This window comes from Macrobrachium rosenbergii, chromosome 4 (assembly GCF_040412425.1).
Source record: "Macrobrachium rosenbergii isolate ZJJX-2024 chromosome 4, ASM4041242v1, whole genome shotgun sequence".
NCBI lineage: Eukaryota > Metazoa > Arthropoda > Malacostraca > Decapoda > Palaemonidae > Macrobrachium > Macrobrachium rosenbergii.
Genome location: NC_089744.1, coordinates 33,456,253 through 33,474,793, shown reverse-complemented (window position 1 = coordinate 33,474,793; position 18,541 = coordinate 33,456,253). Strand labels below are relative to the sequence as shown.

At 42.5% G+C, this 18,541-nt stretch overlaps 1 protein-coding gene across 3 annotated transcripts in view; it reads left to right on the top strand.

The window, feature by feature from the left end:
• Positions 1 to 18,541, top strand: part of scramb1 (scramblase 1) — a 92,535-nt gene that overhangs the window by 54,636 nt on the left and 19,358 nt on the right. For 2 of the 3 annotated variants that reach the window (XM_067093480.1, XM_067093469.1), the window contains exons 2-3: positions 4,609 to 4,713; positions 6,154 to 6,371. In XM_067093480.1, the coding sequence (XP_066949581.1) occupies positions 4,617 to 4,713; positions 6,154 to 6,371 (315 nt within the window). In that variant the 5' untranslated portion in view covers positions 4,609 to 4,616. Of the gene's footprint in view, positions 1 to 1,460; positions 1,700 to 4,577; positions 4,714 to 6,153; positions 6,372 to 18,541 lie in introns of those variants that run through there. The other variant, XM_067093491.1, reaches the window with a different exon arrangement.

The following is an 18,541-nucleotide window of genomic DNA, read 5'->3' as shown; positions in this document are numbered from 1 at the left end:
GCCTACCATGACAAACAGACCAAATTCAACACATGGAGACAAAATTGTTCAAATGAAAATTACACCATTTTTGTTGAGTCTCACCATCATGCGAATAGAACTTACCATACAGCTGAGAGAAATTACAATAATTCCACTGAATAGGAAACTAGATGGAATTACTCAGCCTTATCTGTGTTGAACTAAATTGGCGATTGGCATAATCTATCTCTGGGTCAGGCTCATCTTCCATTCTACCACTACTAACAGAGACGGTGGATTGATTACTGGCCCTAGGGAAAAGGTTGAAATGCTTCATCGAGCTTTTGAAGCTAAGCAATCAGCTAAGGATGTCCCTCTCCCTGATGCTTGTCATCCTGAACCTATTCTTACAAAATTTGCATTTTGCTCCAGGGATGTTAAGAAAATCTGGATAATTTGATAGCTGGGGTGGAGAAGATCCTGATGGTTTCTTCCCTTTGTTTTTTTAAAAAAGTTTCTAGTATGTTGTCTCCCAAGGTAAGTAGATTCTATAGATTTTTATGTCAGCATAGTAACTTTGCAGGCCAGTTTCTATTCTCCCTGTGTTCTCCAAAGTTGCTGAAAAACTTATTTTTAAGCCACTATATAAGTATGTAGATATTAAGCCACTGTATAAGTATGTAGAATTTAAAGGATTGTTAGATGATAGTCAATATGCACATAGGGAGCTGTAATGCTCTTTTAGACTTGACTTACCATTTGCAAGGGAACCTCAATAAGGGTTTTGATTGCAGAGTAATTCAGGTAGATTTTATTGCTGCTTTCGATTTAGTAAATCACAAGGCACTTGGAGTGGGTGGACATGTTTTAGGATTACTTCAAGATTACCTTACAGGTAGGCAGCAGCGAGTTGCTGTGGACTGGATCTTAAGTGAACCAAGACCTATTTTGGTTGGAGTTCCACAGGGTAGTGTTCTTGGTCCACTGTTACTTTTAGTTTATACAAGTCATATGGTTGTTGGCCTGGAAAACAAGATTGTTCAGTATGCAGATGACTCAACTCTTGCGGATATAGTAAAGTCCACTTATGAGAGATGAATCTGCCCTCAGCCTCAACCAGGACATGGTCAGGATCAGTAAATGGTGTAGTCGTTGGGGTATGAGTCTGAACTCCAGTAAAACAAAAACACTACTGATTAGCAGATCTTGTATAGATTTCCCACCCCTTCAGGCATATGGAATTTTGCTGAATGAGTCTGAAGCTTTGACTATTCTAGGTGTAACTTTTGAGAAACAAATGTCACACGAAAGTTATGTTTGTTTGCAAGGCCTCATATATTTATAACTGATAAAATCATTGCAACCTGTTTTAGGTCATTTGTGCTTCCTTTACTGAATATTGTTCTTTGGTGTGGGTGTGTGCTTCTGCCAGAGGTTTATCTCTTTTAGGTATACAGTAGTGGTTCCTGGTGGCAGGTTTCTGTTTCCTAATAGTAGCAGTTATGACTTGGACCATTAGCAGATGGTCTCTCTTTTGTCACTTTTTCATAAGTTGTATTTTAACAGAGATCTTTCACATTGACAATTGATCCCTGATCCCCTTTACCTGCCGAGAGTAACAAGATTTGCTGAACAGCAGTACCAATATGCTGTAAATGTGCCTCACTGTAGAACTTCTCAGTTCCAGAGGTCCTTTATTCCTCACACCATTGGACTGTGGAACAGCCTCCCAGAGGATGTAGTGCAATTGGAACTTCAGAAGTTCAAGCGAAAATGCAATGTATTATTACCCTAATACTATTCTCTTTGCATTTTTATACATTTTTATTTATTTTTTCTCTTTTTAATAAGTGGGGTCTTGTCTTTATGTATTTCTCTTACTTCCTAATGAATACCACATTCTTTGGAAGGTTGAGTTTCAAGTTAATGATCCTTGTGGGCTTGTTCCACATGAATAGGTTTCATCTTCTGAGTAATAATAATAATAATAACAATAATAACAACAACAACAACAATGGTTCGATTCATTTCCAAGTACTGTAACCTGTCGTGTAAATGCCCTCAATCCCAAAACATAAGAGGCTGTTACCTTGCCAGCAGATGGCACTTGCTTTAATTTATTTTAGGAGTTGGAAAACTATGGTATTACCATGCTAGCTTGAATCTGTGATTCAGCTTCAGAGTGTTGAACTGATGTCTCATTCTGAGTTAATAATTTCCTGTAGGAATTATTTGGATTAGTATGGAAATCTTGAAAGTGTTCCTAGGTCTTCTTTATGGTTAGCCACTTTTCTGATTTCAGCATTCATGATACATCTTGCAGATAGTATGCTTATCTCCAAGAAGTCACTTGAAATTAAGTGTATAAAGCCAACACCAATTTCCGTGGTGTCATTTGTATGTTGTTCAGTTACTGGTCAGTTACACAAACCTAAGCAATAAGTGGTATTCTTGTTTGACATTTTTAACCATTTTGGAGACCATGACCATACTTTATTTATAATGTGCAACCTGGAGCCCCACATTAGACTGACAAAAAAAAAAAAAAGTCATCAAGCTTCAGCCTGTATTAGCTAAGTACACTTGTGAGATCAGTATTGTCAGGAAAGATGCTTTGCTTCCTTGGTGATAGTTTGTTAGAAAAACCCTCAGACTTCATGGAAGCAGCCTGCACCTGATTTCCTTTCTTACAGGTGGAAGAGTAAAGAAAGTTCCAAGCCATTCTTATCTCAGAAATGGCCAGCTTTCCCCAACATATGATTCCAGCTTCATTGCTAAATATAGAACTCCCCTGACCAGGTTGCCTGTGCAGTAGCTTTATATAGTAGAATTCAAAGCAAGCTACTAAAGATTCCAGATTGTGCTAGGTCAAGTTGTGCTGGGTTTAGTAGTGGTCATAAGAGTAGTTCCCAAATCTTACTCTTCAAGAATTTTTTTCTTGCTTAGCACAGGATTTGAACTTCTTGACTGAAAATAGAACCTCTTAACCAGGCTGCCTGTAGATCTATACAGTAGTATTCAAAGCACCACCTGATTGTTGTGCTAGGTTAAGTTGTGCCAGATTTAGCAGTGGTCAATAAAAGCAGTTCCCTAATCTCACTCCTAATAAATTTTTTGTAGTCAAATAATGTGCATAGCGACCATATTCTGTAGGAAAATAGCCTCCATGTCATTAGGATAGCGACTGTCTTGAGGCATTCCTAGCAGCTTTGGAATTTGATACGTTAGAACCTGGCCAGGCTTCAACTAATTATTTTATTCATAATTGCCCTCTAGGAAAGTTTCAAAGCACCAAGTATCAAGGAAGTTTTTGCTACCTTGGCTTCTGTTCTTTATTATTTGCATTTGCTTTTGAAATCTTTATATTACTAGACAACATTTTGGCATGAAAAGTATCTCTACAGTTATTCATCATTATAACAAATTTTAATGAAATGATGTGTTAAGTCAAATATTTGTCATTGTTACTTATGGTATGGTTGCTTACACTTTGTTACTAGTGGAAAATTAAAACCTTTGCAAAGTGTAGTGGTCTCAAAAGGGTATATACTGTACTTCTCTTCCACTCTTCGTAAGGCCTATTCTCTGGCTATCAAGTCACTTTTTATGCATTAACTATTAATGTAGAGACCAAAGCACTTATTCTTTGTTTGAAAGGCTGCTTTCGAAACCTTTTGAAATGATAAAGCATTGGTAATCACTGAAAATTTAGGGGCATTTTGTAAATGGCCTGTAGGGTAGAGGTCAGCTCATCTAAAGTACCTCAGTGACTCTTAATAGTCTCCTCAGAATGTGTGCAAGTCTCATTCTTGGATTGAGCTGTATAATATACTGATGGGTAGAAGAGAGAGATAATGTTGTTAATCATAACGGGTGAGGTCTCCTGCTGTTTATCAGATAAGAAGTTTTATCCTTCCTTAAGGAATGTTTAGCTAGCAGTCAGTACACTTGAAACTTGAAGTATAATGCAGTGTAAAACAAGGTTTATAGATGCAAAACATACGTTTTAGAAAAATATTTTTTAATAAAGCTCTCATTTTTCTTTCTTGGAAGGTAGGGAGCTTTAATCATGCAGGAATAACTTTTCTCTGGAGATAGAATTAGAACAGTAAAACTACAGTAATATATTGAGTTTTCCTCGTTTTATTTAATAATGAGTATTATGTTAAAAACTTGCATTTCCACCGTAATTAAAAGTTGTTTTAAATGTTTTACATATATTTTCCCCATTTGTTTTTGTCAAAGGATTTTTTAATTATTGCTCATAAAGCATTTTTTAGCCAAACCTCATTGATTGTACAGTATAGGTAGTGAATGAACTTTTTGGCATCAGTGCCAGGGATAAATAATGTAAGATACATCCAAACATTCACTGACCAAAGAGCACACTCCTACATTTCATGAAAAGCTCTTTCTTTTCTGACCAATGTTGCATATGAATAGAATGGTGCCAGTTTATGATATCAGTACTGGCCAAATGTATTTGATTTTCATGTTAAAACCATATTATTTCTTTTGCTGTCCACAGTTTGATAATACAGTAATGTAGTACAACTAAATGTTTGTATTTTTATGTCAGGACTATAATTTTTCCATTGCTGTCCGTATTAGAATAGTTGATTTTATTCCAATTTGCTGTTATTTTAGGTGAATGGATGCCACCTCCTGTTGTCCAGAACTGTCCCATGGGTTTAGAGTATCTTACACAGATTGATCAGTTGCTAGTGAAACAGCAGGTGGAGGTGCTAGAAGGTATGTACTACAATGTTTTGTTTTTTGCATTTGTGGTCCTGAAAGGATTAAGTAAAATCGGATAGGTAGGAAATAATTCTATGAACACTAATGAATTTAGTGTGATTATTAGTGGAACGTGAGATACATTGCCAAGGTGGCCCTCAGGATTTGTAATTAATGAAGGGTAAAGATTGGAGCAAGACTAAGTCCAAGTTAGAAAGCTAAGTAGGATAAAGGGATTATGTTGCAAGTCTTATCAACCTATATATAAAGAAAAAATGATAGGCTCTCTTTTGCTGCTGAACAGAAGAAGAATTTGTTCTTGTGTGGAAGAAGTAACGTGTAATAAGAAAAATTTGAAGAAATTGGACAGCTTGCTTGGAAAAGGGCAAACAGAATGAATGACAAATTTAAGGGAGAAATCTGAGGTTGGGAGCCAAAGGGCAATGTAGAATACATGCTCAATACAGTGTACTCCCTGTAGGGGGTTAGTGCCGTCAGTGCACCTCATGCAGTGCCATATAGGCATTACTTAAGGGTCTTTGCAGCATCCCTTCAGCCCCTAGCTCCAACTGCTTTCATTCCTTGTACTGTACCTCCCTTCATATTCTCTTCCATCTTACTGTGCACCCTCTCCTAACAATTGATTCATAGTGCAACTGCGAGGTTTTCCTCCTGTTACACCTGTCAGACTTTTACTGTCAATTTCCATTTCAGCGCTGAATGGCCTTAGTTGCCCCAGTGGTTGGTATGTATGCCTAAAATCTATAAATCAATCAATCAATACAGTGTACTGCCCTCTTTACACTTAGTGCTTCAGTGGAGTCTGATCAGTTTCATTGTGTAAAGTTTCCATTACTTAGTAGGGTACTGCTTATGTCATGCCATGCAGTATCTTTGCAACCAAGCTGTACAGTATTTTAATTTTTTTAACTTTTCATCTGTATCCTTCACATGAACTGTCCACCTAGTTTGACTTAACCTTGCTGCAGTTTTCTCTTCTCATTTGAAAAACTTTCAGCAGGCCCCTGTTACAGCCTACAAATATAAATCTGTTCAGTTTTTAAATTACTTTTATAACATTAATCCAAAATTTTCAGAGTGTAATTGTACTATGTATTTCATAAACAAATCAGGTAGTTGGCATCTTCTTATTTGGAATCATTGGAAAGTAATTTGTGCATTGCAAGTTCATTGTTTTCCCTCAAGAACCTACCAACTGTTCATGCCTGTCATCTAAATACTGTATTAGAATTTCTGTTAGAAGTTTCAAGTTAACGTTATTTTTTTACTGGGTCAAGTGTGGTCAGAAATTTTTCTCATACAAATTTGTTTATAAATAATATATGCCTTTCGTAATTAATGAATAGATAAATATGTTTGGTAATACATTTGTTTCTGTACTGTTTACTTACCTGTAACTTGCTTTACATATGGAATTTTAATTTTTTTTTAAAGCAATCACTGGCTTTGAGACTGCTAATAAATACAAGATACAGAATAGTATGGGTCAGCAAGTGTATTTTGCTGCTGAAGACACAGATTGCTGCACACGTCAGTGTTGTGGGCCCCAGCGACCATTTGACATGAAGATAATGGACAATACTATGACAGAAGTTATTCATCTTAACAGACCACTGGCCTGCTCATCGTGTTTCTTCCCCTGCTGTCTACAGGTGATTGAGTTGATTCTTAATGGTATTGGTATGCAGATCAAAATGGAGCTTTGGTTGAAATAAAGATTTGGGTTTGCAAACCAATTGTTAAACTACTTAATTCAAACCAGTAGTGTCTTGCAGTAATCACATCTCCAACAAATTGTAGGTTATATTACAATACTGATATTACTGAAGTTGACAGTTATTATTTTATAAAGTACACATATAGCCTTTTACTATGTTAGAAACTATAAAATTAAGATAAAGCAAACAGTTTCAATAGAAGTGATAGAGTAAATATGATACCATTACACAAACCCTTGTGTTGTACGAGTATATTGTATATGCCCCCAATAGCCAGTAGGTCATGAAATTCCAGTATTTAATATTAATTAAAATAAAGCCAGCACTAGTTGGTGGATTGGAGTTGAAGTGCCATGGTAGAAGTCATTCTTAGACTCATTCACTGCTAAAAAGTCATTCATTCAGCTATTTTCCATAGCATAGGTGAATTTTAAGTATTCCTGAGAAGCCTTGATGTCAAGTAAGATATATCTGGATTGTATTTTCTCATTTTGCTCACTGATTATTTTTGTGTTTTCTGCCATGGCTCAGTTGTGCATAGCGCATAGGACCAGTAGTTTGCATGACTCGGATAGTCGCACTATCCATAGAAATGCCTAGTCTAGATGTGAACCAGCTTCTGAGTGTGTGACTAAGGCATTTCTTTGTCTCAGGCAGGTAATGTGGGGAGCCAATGTTGCATGTACTGCCTGTCAGTTTTGATCAGCCAAGGCTTTAGGGTTGCAATTTATCACAAAATAATCAGCTGAGGGTGCCTTTAGTAGCTTAAGCTCGCTTCATGATGGGTAACTGTCCAGTAAATTCTTCCCAGAATTGTAATATCATTGTTATGAACTTGTCATTAATAGGTGATATGGATGGAGAGGAAAATAGGACTCCATGGGGTAATTGTCAGATATCAGTTTTTGACAGCTGTGTTGTACTGTCATGTTATTGTTACTGTGTCCAGTTATCACATCAGATCCTTGGCATTGGTTCAAACTTGACATTGATCACCATCTTTTCTTCAGAAAACTAACAGTGTATCATAGACTTCTTGATTCTGAGCTTTGCCATTCTTGCAAATGGATAAACTGGCCATGTTTTGATAGGTAACATTGTGTTTAGGCTACCCCTGATGAAAGGAGTTTGAGAGATAAAATGTTTTTCATATTTTTGAAACAGGAGTGGATGTTGGCCCACAGAAACTAGTCTTTGCTTTATATGTAGGTGCTACTTTCTCTGAGGTTTTAGGCTTGGCCCTATTATTTATGGGAGAATGATTTGCAGTTATTGAGTGGGCCAGTGATCTTTCTCTTGCTGTAGATCATTCAGATTCTAGTAAATTAAGTTAATTTTAGGTGGTCTTAATTCCAGATAACAGATTGAAGCACATATAAAATAAGGTTTTGGATGTTAAGAAAGGATTTTTCTAGAAAATTAATTTTTGTATAAGCTACTTACCAAGTAATTACATTATTAGTTTCTATTAACCGGCAGCTAGAATTTTGAAATTCGCAGTAGCCCTACTTTTGTTTTGGCTAAGCGAGTGACCCCGCCCACTTTTGGGGTAAGAGAGAACCAGCTTAGCAAACGAGCTCAATGTTTCTGCCGGCTGATGGCTGTAGTTACAGTGATTGGCAGTGGCTTTTTGGAATTTCTCTTCTTTGTTGATCTTGGATCATTGGTGAAGTATTCGCTTTATGGTATCCTTTTCAGCACAGTTAGTTAGTGTCAGGTTTTCTCTGAAGATTAGTATTACCGATTTTGACAATTTTTTGGATTTTCTTTAACTCGACTTGTCAGCATGTCCGACTCGGGTTCTTAAAGTGTTAGGTTGCTGCAATACAAGACTAACTAAAGCCTGTTATGACCCTCATACTCTCTGTACTTCTTGCAGGGGTCAAATATGTCCCCTGATTTGACCTGTAATGAATGTCTCTCTTGGGATCTGAAAATGTGGAAGACTTTGAATAGTCATTTGACAAAATTAGACAGGGATAAAAAGAGAGAAGCAGCGGCTAGAGCTAGTAGTAAAATGTCTTTAGCAAGTCAGGTATCGGCAAAATCTTTGTCTGATAATTCTGATTCTTTATCCTTTGTTCCCACTTGATCCCATGTCTCAATCTGTACCAATTACTCTGCACCCTGGCTCCCTTACTCCTGATCCCGACCTCATTACCAGCCTTGAATCGAGAATTAACCTTAAGTTTGGGTTACTCGTTGATATGATGGAGAAAATTGGTGCTTCCATTAAAGTCCTAATGGACAAAGTGAATGTGAAAGGTGATAGTGAAGTGTTAGTGGAGGAGGTGGCTGTCTGTCCCACTGATTCTCCTAGGCCAAGGTCTCTGGCCAACTCCCCTAAACCTGGGAGGAGCCAAACTGGCAGCCCAAAGAAGGTTGGTGGGGTCTGCTCACAGGCAGCCTCCCCCTCAGTCGTACCTGTTGCTGATTCCCAGGTTACGACAGCGCCGCTGGAAAGATGTCTTTACGGAAGTGGATCGTGTGTCATCTAGTATTTCCAGCAGTGACTCCAGTCCAAGGCACCAATGGCAAGGCGAATCTTGTCCTCTGAAGAGACGCGCCATGGGTGCTTCTCAACCTTCTGCTGTTCCTATAAAGAAGGTTAAAGAAGCTTTTCCAGAATGTCTTCCTTTCTTGTAGCTTCTGGGACAGTCCGGAACGTTTCTCCTAGGATCAACTAGTGTTAGTGGGAAAGTTCTATCTTATAAGCACGCTACTTCTCGGAAGCGTTCTTCGACATCGAGAACTTCGTCTTCTTCTAAGCTCGCATCTTTTGCTTCGGAGGACTTGCTGAGACAGATTGTGATGTCAGAACGCTCTCCAGGGCCCATGCACCCAACTCCTGTTCTTGTAGCGCCTGTACAATCTGCATTACCTGAATCTTCATTGGCGGAGAAGTCGTCTTTGGCGCCAAGCCGCCCAGTGGTGCCAGAACTTCTTTATCCAGTGGTTCAGGGTGCTTCTTCTGATGTGGCTCCCTTTGAGTGCCCTTCATTTGTTGTGCGTCCATCATCTCCTGAGTGCCTCTTTGCCGAGCACTCTTTGGGTCCCCAGCGCCTGTCAGCTCCTGAGCACTCATCGGGTCCCGAGCGTCCATTGGCTCCCAAGCGCCCATCAGCTCCATAGTGCCCACCAACTCCCAAGCGCCCATTGGTGCCCGTTCCCCTCTTGCAGCAAGACGCTTCTTTGGCGCCCAAGGCTAATTCCTCTTCCAAGCCCCCGATTTCGTCTGTTTCTTTGGCAGCGCCCGTGTCTTCTTCAGTTCTGCCTGCTCCTGCTCCGACAGTTGCGCCCTCTGTTTTGGATCCTTCTGTTCAGTCGATCCAGCGCAAATTGGACAATATCCTGGGCTTAATTCAGAAAGCCCCATCGGTACCCCAGCCAGTTGCGTCTCTGTTGCCAATCTCTTCAGAGGATGAGGAAGTAGTGGACCCCGTTTCCCCTCTGTCGGCATGTGCCTCTTTACTCAGTTTTCTGCTGGTGACTTTTCTTGATTACTTCTCTCCTGCAGCTCCGGCATCTCCGGCTTCGACGTACATGATGGATAATCAGACGACTTCTTCAGGACTTCTTGAAATGGTACTGTCCTCTTCAGCTAAGAAAGCTCTCCATGAGGTGGAGAACTGGCTCCCGAGCAAGAGGAAGCAGGGAAGAGCCTCCTTTTCTTGCCCTCCGTCTAGGCTTGTCGCAGAGAAAATATCTTTCGTATGCGACCAGAGAGGCTCCTTCCATGGGAGTGCCTGCCTCCTCCCAGGGAGACTTCTCCAGTTTAGTTGACTCCTCCAGTTTAGTTGACTCCTCCAGACGGTCGGCGTTCAATGCAGCCAAGATTTTGTTCTCGTCCTCAGAATTGGACCATCTGATCAAGCAATTATTCAAAGTCCTGGAAGTGCTCAGCTTTCTAAACTGGGCAGTGGGAGCTCTTGATCGTAAAGTGAAGGAGTGCCCTCATATCCCTGAAGACTTCTCTTCGGATTTTTCTGGAGTGATCTCTTGCCTGGATAAGGGTATTGGAGACGGCTCTTTTTGAATTATCCTCCCTTTTTGCAATGGGTATCCTCAAGAAAAGGGAGCTTTGGTGTTCATGCACCACGAAGGGAGTTAACTCCCTCCCAGAAGTTCGTACTCCTCTTCTCGCCTCTGGACAAGAAACACCTTTTCCCTCAATCAACTGTGCTACAGATTGCGGCTGATCTACAACAGAAGTCTACGCAGGATCTCCTCACAAAATCAATGAGGCGGCCTAGAGAGTCTCTGGCTTTTCCCCCTAGGACAGTTTCTCCTGCTCAACCCCAGCCCTTTCAGGGTAGAGGCAGACAAAGAGGCTTCCCCAGACCTCGCAGAAATGCCCGTTTCACCCCTAGAACTATCAAGAAGTCCTCCTACAAACCACCTGCACACAAGTGAGGATCTAGTCCTCCGCACACTTGTGGGGGCAAGGCTCCTCCACTTTTGGGAGCATTAGGAAGCAAGAGGAGCGGAGAGTTGGATTGTCCAAGTTCTAAGAGAAGGCTACTTGATCCCGTTTCTGGAAAAACCCCCCCTTGAGCAACAAGTCTGTTTTATTGACGACCTACTCTTCAAACTCCGAGAAGTTTTCAGCCCTCTCCCAAGAAGTGACAGCTCTCCTCGAGAAAGAAGCAGTCGAGCTAGTCGAGAACACCTCATCTCTGGGGTTCTACAGTCGACTGTTTGTAGTCCCCAAAGCCTCGGGGGGCTGGAGGCCAGTCCTGGATGTAAGTGCCCTGAACTTGTACGTACAGAAAACCAAATTCAAGATGGAGACATCCCAGTCCTCCTTGCATCCATTCGTCTGGAAGATTGGATGATCTCGATAGACATGAAAGATGCCTGCTTCCATGTCCCAACTCATCGGGATTCGAGGAAGCTTTTAAGGTTTGTGTTCCAGCGTAAAGTGTACCAGTTCAGAGCCCTTTGCTTTGGTCTGTTGACAGCCCCACAGGTATTCACACGTGTTCTCGCCCCAGTGGCAAAATGGTTACATCTGATTGGAGTCCACATTTCATTGTATCTCGACCATTGGCTTATTTGCTCCCAGTCGAAGGAAAAATGTGCGGAGGACCTTCACAAGACCATTCTTCTCACCCAGGATTTGGGGATAAGGTTAAGCTCTCGGAGTTTTCGGGTTTTTCCCTCCCCCCAAAGGATAAACTCCTGCCTTCAGAAGATAAACAGATTTCTCGCCCTTCAGTCCTGTTCTGCAAACAGTTGGATGAGCCTGTTGGCAACTCTCTCGTCCATGGAGCAGTTCGTGACCCTAGGAAGGCTTCACATGAGAAACTTACAGTTCTTTCTGAAAGTCAACTAGAACAGGAAGAAACACCCAGATTCTTTCATTTTTCCAATAATAAAGGAAATAAAAGGTCTGGCTTGGTGGAATTCAACAGACAAGCTCTCTCAAGGGAAGTCACTTCTCCCTCAGAACCCCGACCTAGTGTTTTATTCAGACGCGTCAGACCTAGGTTGGGGAGCCCTCCTGGGAGACAAAGAAGTTTCAGACCTGTGGACTTCGGAACAGTTGAAGTGGCACATCAGTGTGGAGGAATTGACAGCAATTCACTGGGGTTTGCAAGCGTTTGCATCGGAAGTGTCCGGGAAGACAGTGTCCGTCCACTCGGACACCATGGCTTTATCTTATATAAGGAAACAAGGGGGAACTCCTTCTTTCTCCCTTTGCCAAGCAGCAAGAGCTCTTCTCATTTCGGCGGATCAGAATTGAACCCAGATCCTAACCAGATTCATTCAAGGGAAATGCAATGTTGTAGCAGACGAACTCAACCATCGAAAACAAGTTCTCCCCACGGACTCTGAACCCTCTAGTTTGCATAGAATTGTGGAAGCTGTGGGGAAGACAGATTCTAGACCTGTTTGCGACCGCAAAAAATCATCGTCTCCCCCAATATTGTCTGCCAGTGCCAGATCCACAAGCTTGGGCGACAGATTCAATGCTTTTGGATTGGTCGAACATGGATCTTTATGCCTTTCCCCCATTCAAGATGGTGAGAGAAGTATTCAACAAGTTCCGAAATCATCGGAATGTAAAGATGACGTTAGTAGCCCCATTCAGGCCAGCCCGAGAATGGTTCCCAGATTTGCTGGAGCTTCTTGTGGATTTTCAAGACTATTACCTCAAAAACCCAGTCTACTCAGACAACCGCATTTCAGAAGGTTCCATCAAGGACTGTCCACTCTGGCTCTAACCGCATTCGGACTGTCTACAGATTGGTGCAAGCAAAAGGATTTTCAAACGCAGTTGGAGACACTATTGCTCGTTGTAGATGACTTTCCTCGAGCAAAGTTTACCAAGCCAAGTGGACAGTCTTCCGTGACTGGTACAGGAGAAACAACATCTCGTCTTCTAAGACGTCTATAGCGGAAATCAGTGACTTCCTTCTACAGAATATTTGAAATCTACCAGGAACCTTTCCACATCAGCCATTAAAGGCTACAAAGCAATGTTGAGCTCTGTTTTTAGACATAGGGGTTTAGATCTCTCCTCTAATAAGGACCTTTCTGATCTTATCAAGTCGTTTGATATGACCAAGCAAAAAGAAGATAGGTTAGTAGCCTGGAATTTAGACGTGGTACCGAAGTGAGCTAGTAGCCTGGAATTTAGACGTGGTACCGAAGTGGCTGTTGCAGCAGCCACGTTTTGAACCTTTGCAATTTCCCTCCTTAAGGGGCCTTACTAGGAAAACTCTGTTCGTAGTAGCGTTAGCGACGGCCAAGAGAGTCAGTGAGCTTCACTCTATGGATAAAAAAGTTGGATTCTCTCAAGGTAATGCAATCTGCTCATTTACCTTATGATTCTTAGCTAAGAATGAGTCCTCTGCCAACCCCTGGCCTCACCCATTCGTTATTAAAAGTTTAATAGATGTCCTAGGTCCAGACGAAGTGGAGAGAACCCTTTGCCTTGTAAGGGCATTAAGGTACTATTTACTGAGAACGGAAAAGATCCGTGGGCTGTCGAGCAACCTTTGGTGCTCAGTTAAGGATTCTTCTCGCCCTCTTTCGAAAAATGCCTTGGCGTTTTTCATTAAGGATTCAATTATAGGAGCACACTCGCAAATTGACGAAGTTACGTTGCCCATAGTGAAAGTCAAAGCGCATGAAGTGAGGGCAGTTGCCACGTCCCTGGGTTTTAGGCATAATTTGTCTATTACCTCGATCATACAAACAATCTTTTGGAAATGCAAATCAGTGTTTGCAGCTCATTATTTGCGTGACATTGAAACTGTCTATGAAAATTGCAGTACCTTGCGTCCTATTTCGATTGCTGGTGTGATGTTGGGAGAAGGAGTGTAGGAAGCTTCCTTCATCCTTCCTATTTTTTCGCCTTGATCCAAGGTATTGAGTCGTAGGGGAGCCAGGGGTACTTGGTATTTTGAGTGCTCACCAGTTTTTATCCACAGTGGTTGGGCAATGGTATGCTGTAACGTTTGGCTTTAGGTGATTGTTTTGTTTTTATTTATTCTCTGGTTGTGTTTTTCTGGTAGTGTACTGTGCCCAGGGCAGGGGCGACTTGATTATTCTTTGTATGCGATCGGACACTCCTTTGCAACAAAGAAATCCTGCTATGTAGCAGGCGACTCCTGGCTACACCGCCATGCCGCTGTGTTGAGATGAGTGCCATCCAGAGGCGGTACTTTCCTGTAGCAGCTCTCTCAACTTGGTAAGGAACCAGCAAGCATTTTAACTAATGCTAGCAATAATTCTATTTCTTTACTTTACTAATTTTAATGTATTAGGATAGATAACCCTGGCATCCCACCTCCTATGATGTGGGATTCAGCTATGTAATTACTTGGTAAGTAGCTTATATAAAAAAGGGATTTTGACAAAGGAAAAATCTATTTCTGGAGAGGGGACCGTGTCACCCGGTGAAAAAGTCCATTCAGCACTTATTTCTAGGTAATTCCGTTGCTAGATACCAGAGAAAGCTAAATGAAATGCTGGAGTTACTACCCCCAGAGCGAGCTCCATTAGATGGAGTCGTGTATGGAAAAGGGTGAACTATAAAAACACGGAACCTTATCCTATAGAGATTCCAAAGTCAAAAGTCCCACTGAGAGGTGCCGTTACAAACCCATGCACCACTCGCGGACAGTACACAAATCAACGCTAGCCGCATTCCATGAAAGCACCACCTCACTAGAATGATGTTTACTATGGGGGGGAGACAACACATGACAGGTGGGTCACTGGGTGACAAGGTCCCCTCTCCAGAAATAGATTTTTCCTTTGTCAAAATCCCTTTTCTGGATCGGGTCCTGTGTCAGCCGGTGAAAAATTAACAGAGAAATAAATATCATTCTTATACTGTAAGAGATAACAAAATGTAAGGGGAACAGAAGACCAAAGGTCCACCAAATAATTTAATTGCTAGCAATAATAACAAGTAATGTACAAATGGAACTGATGGGAGCTTAAAATTAACATGACAATGTAAAAATATACTTAAACAAAATAATTATACAAAATTGAAAACATTGTAACATAAATGTGTCATTTAGACAAATATACAGATAACACGGTCAGGGGATAATGTTAAGGCACGCCTGACTGAAATGACTGTAAGGGGATAACTGAGGCAGTGGAGAAAGAATTGACTAGGAATCAGAAAGGGTACTAGAGGGAGGGACAACGTTCCCTGCCGTGACTGTTGAGAATTTAAGAGCTTCTAAGGATTTCAAATAGTGACATTTGAAAACCAAGGGTGACTTCCAACCAGTGTACTTGGTAAGATCCGTGAAATTCATGTAATGGAAGTAGTTAATGGAGGTGGCCACAGCTCTAATATCATGAACTCTTGGGACTGAGTCAGGATTAGCCTGTTTGATGAAGTAAAGGATTTGTTGTCTAATAGCAGACATAGAGATATTACCTCCCCTTCTCTGATAAAGAGAGCCCAGATGAGATGTGAGAGGACCTGTCTAAATAAGCCCTCAATGTATGAACTGGACATAGGGACAGGTCTTGAGGAAGGGGGAGAATTTTTCCAAGGCGACCACCTATTCTGCGGATCTTCATTTTTGGCTAGGAATTTAGGGTGAGAATCAGCAAAACCTCCCTGATGGAAGGAAGTCAACATGGTTGGATTCCCTAGAGAGTGCAGACAGCTCTGAAATTCTAGCACCCGAGAGCTAGGCTAACTAAGAACAACATTTTTCTCAATAAGGAAAGGTAGGGACAAGACTGATTGTCGATATCTGAAGCTAACTTCAACACGTCATTCAAAAACCAGGAAACCGTATGTGGATGGATTACTGGTCTCAGCCATGCACAGGCCTTAGGGATGGAAGAAAAGTAAGGATCTGTGAGGTCAATTTTGAAACCGTACAAAAATACTTTCCGTAAAGCCGACTTGACTGTAGTACCAGTACTGGAGGCTAAACCCTTCTCAAACAGTGACCTAAAAAAGGAGATTGCCAAATTTATGGTCATTACTGTAGCATCAGATTCTTTCAAAAAGAGTGCTAGCTTCTTAACTGCTGAGTCGTACTGCCGAAGAGTAGAGACCCGCTTATCTGATTCCAAGAACATGGTATTGACAGGATTAGCATCCCTTTGAGCCCCAAATTTCATAAAGTCCACAAAGCCAGGGCATTTTGAATTCTTGAGGAAGCTGACACAGTCTGAGTTTGTACTACTTGTGTTAGTTTTGGACTGGGGATTTGGATGTGGCGAAGTTTCAGTTCCAGCAGAAGTGGAAACCAGTTGCTCTTTGGCCAGTAGGGAGCCACTAGAGCTACTTGACCCTTGAATGTCCTGAGTTTGTGAAGGACCTTTAACAACAAGTTTACTGGAGGGAACAGATAAATCTTCTTCCACCTGTTCCAATCCAATGACATTGCGTCCGTGGAAAGAGCTTGAGGGTCCAGGTTGGGAGCCACATAATAAGGGAGCTTGTTGAGCTTGTTGAGCTTGGTTGCGAACAAATCTACCTCCAGGCCCGGAACTTGGTTGCAGATCCAATTGAATGAGTTCCTGTCTAGGGACCACTCCGACCCGAGGGGAGTTGTCCTCGATAGAGAATCCGCCACGACATTCCGGACCCCTGCAAGATGAGTGGCCGACAGATGCCACTTGTTCTTGCACGCCAAGGAGAAAAGTGCAATCATTACCTGGTTGATCCGGCTGGATTTTGAACCTCCCCTGTTTATGCAGTGGACTATCGTGGCGCTGTCCAGAACCAGTCTTATATGAATCTTCTTGGGAGGAAGAAGCTTTTTAAGGTAAGGAAGACCGCCATGGCCTCCGGAACGTTTATATGGAACTGGCGGAACATGGGGGACCAAGTCCCCTGCACTTCTTGGTGTTGAGAATATCCTCCCCACCCGCTTAGGGAGGCGTCTGTGTGGATAACCAACGCCGGAGGAGGAAATTGAAGGGAAACTGACTTGGACAGGCTCTTGACAGTTGACCAAGGCCGAGTCTCTTCTTCAAGATGGGAGGAATCAGAGACACCTTGTCTCTGAGCCTGATATTTGCTTGACTCCGCCACACTCTGTTTATATCTTTCAGTTTTGTCTTCAGCAACAGATCTGTCACTGAAGCGAACTGAAGGGAGCCCAAGACTCTTTCTTGGGCCCGTCGAGAGGCTCATTTGGACTTGAGAAACTGCCTGGTTGCTCTGGCTATCTCTTTCCTCTTGGGAGGAGGAAGAGATAGCTTGTGAGAATTCAGATCCCACTGGATTCCTAGCCATTGAAAACAACTGCTCGGAACCAGGCGGGACTTCTCCCTGTTTACACGGAAGCCCAGAGATTCCAGAAAGCTGACCACCACGGTTGTAACCCTCCGGCATTCCTCGACGCTGGATGCCCAGATGATCCAGTCGTCTAGATACGCAGCCAGCATTATCCCTTGAGACCGGAGTTGTTGTACGACCGTGTCTGTCAACTTGGTGAAAATCCTTGGGGCTACGTTGAGGCCGAAAGGCATCACCTTGAAGGAATATGCCTGCCTTCCGACCCTGAACCCCAGAAAGGGGGAGAACCTTCTCGCAACCGGGACGTGATAATAGGCGTCAGAAAGATCTAAAGAGGTGGTTACGGCTCCATGGGGCAGTAGGGTCCGAACTTGGGAGACTGTAAGCATCCGAAACTTGTCGCAAATTTAATGTAGGAATTCAGACGGGACAAGTCCAGAATTACTCTCCGCTTGTCGGAACCCTTCTTAGGAACACTGAAGAGCCTGCCTTGGAACTTCAGTGTCCTCACTTTCCTTATGGCCTGTTTCTGTAAAAGATCTTCCACAAAGTCCTCAAGATCCTTGGTTGGTGTCTGATAAAACCTGACTGGTGGAGGGGACCGTCGATCCAACTCCAACCTAGGCCCTTGAAAACTATACTCTGAGCCCAGGGACAGAAGGTCCACCGGGCCCGAAATGGTACAGCCTCCCGCCCACTGGATGTATGTCATCGGTCCTGTGTTTGCTTCCTCCCTCTGGAGCCTCGACTTCCCTTGTTCCTGGGAGAGAGGGCGGGGCTCCTCTTCCCCTAACATAGCCTCGGGGCCTGTTGCCTCTGGTTGACTGCCCAGAGCGAAATTTCCCCTGGCTTTCATATGAAGCATTGAAAGCCGGGGAGGAGACGGGAGGGGGCAGCAAGAGACTGATGTGACGGTGCACCAGGGACATACTGAGGCGGAGGTTGGGAGGAAGAGGTTGATGGCTGATCCTGTAAGGGAACCTGGACAAAGGACTGAGCCGGGGGCGTTTGAAATGTAAATTTCTTGCCGGACTTTGGGAAGGCCCGGCAAGATCTGACTGCTTCCGTTTATAGGGCAGACCCCAACGAAACGGAGACTCTGATTGACCCTAGCCACCTCAGATAAGACTGCGTCAACTTCTTCTTGGGGGAAAAGATTAGCTCCCCAGATAGAACTCTTCAGAAGCTTATTTGGTTCATGCTGAACTGTGGCTGCCGAAAAGATATGCTTCCGGCAGGCCAGTCGGGCAGTCATAAAGTCAAACAGGTCTTGTTGAAAACTCGCCAAGAGAGATTTCGTCAAGACCTGGAACAAAGAATCTTCCCTATAAACCAAAGAAGTTGCTTCTGCCAAAGTCAGGGAGTT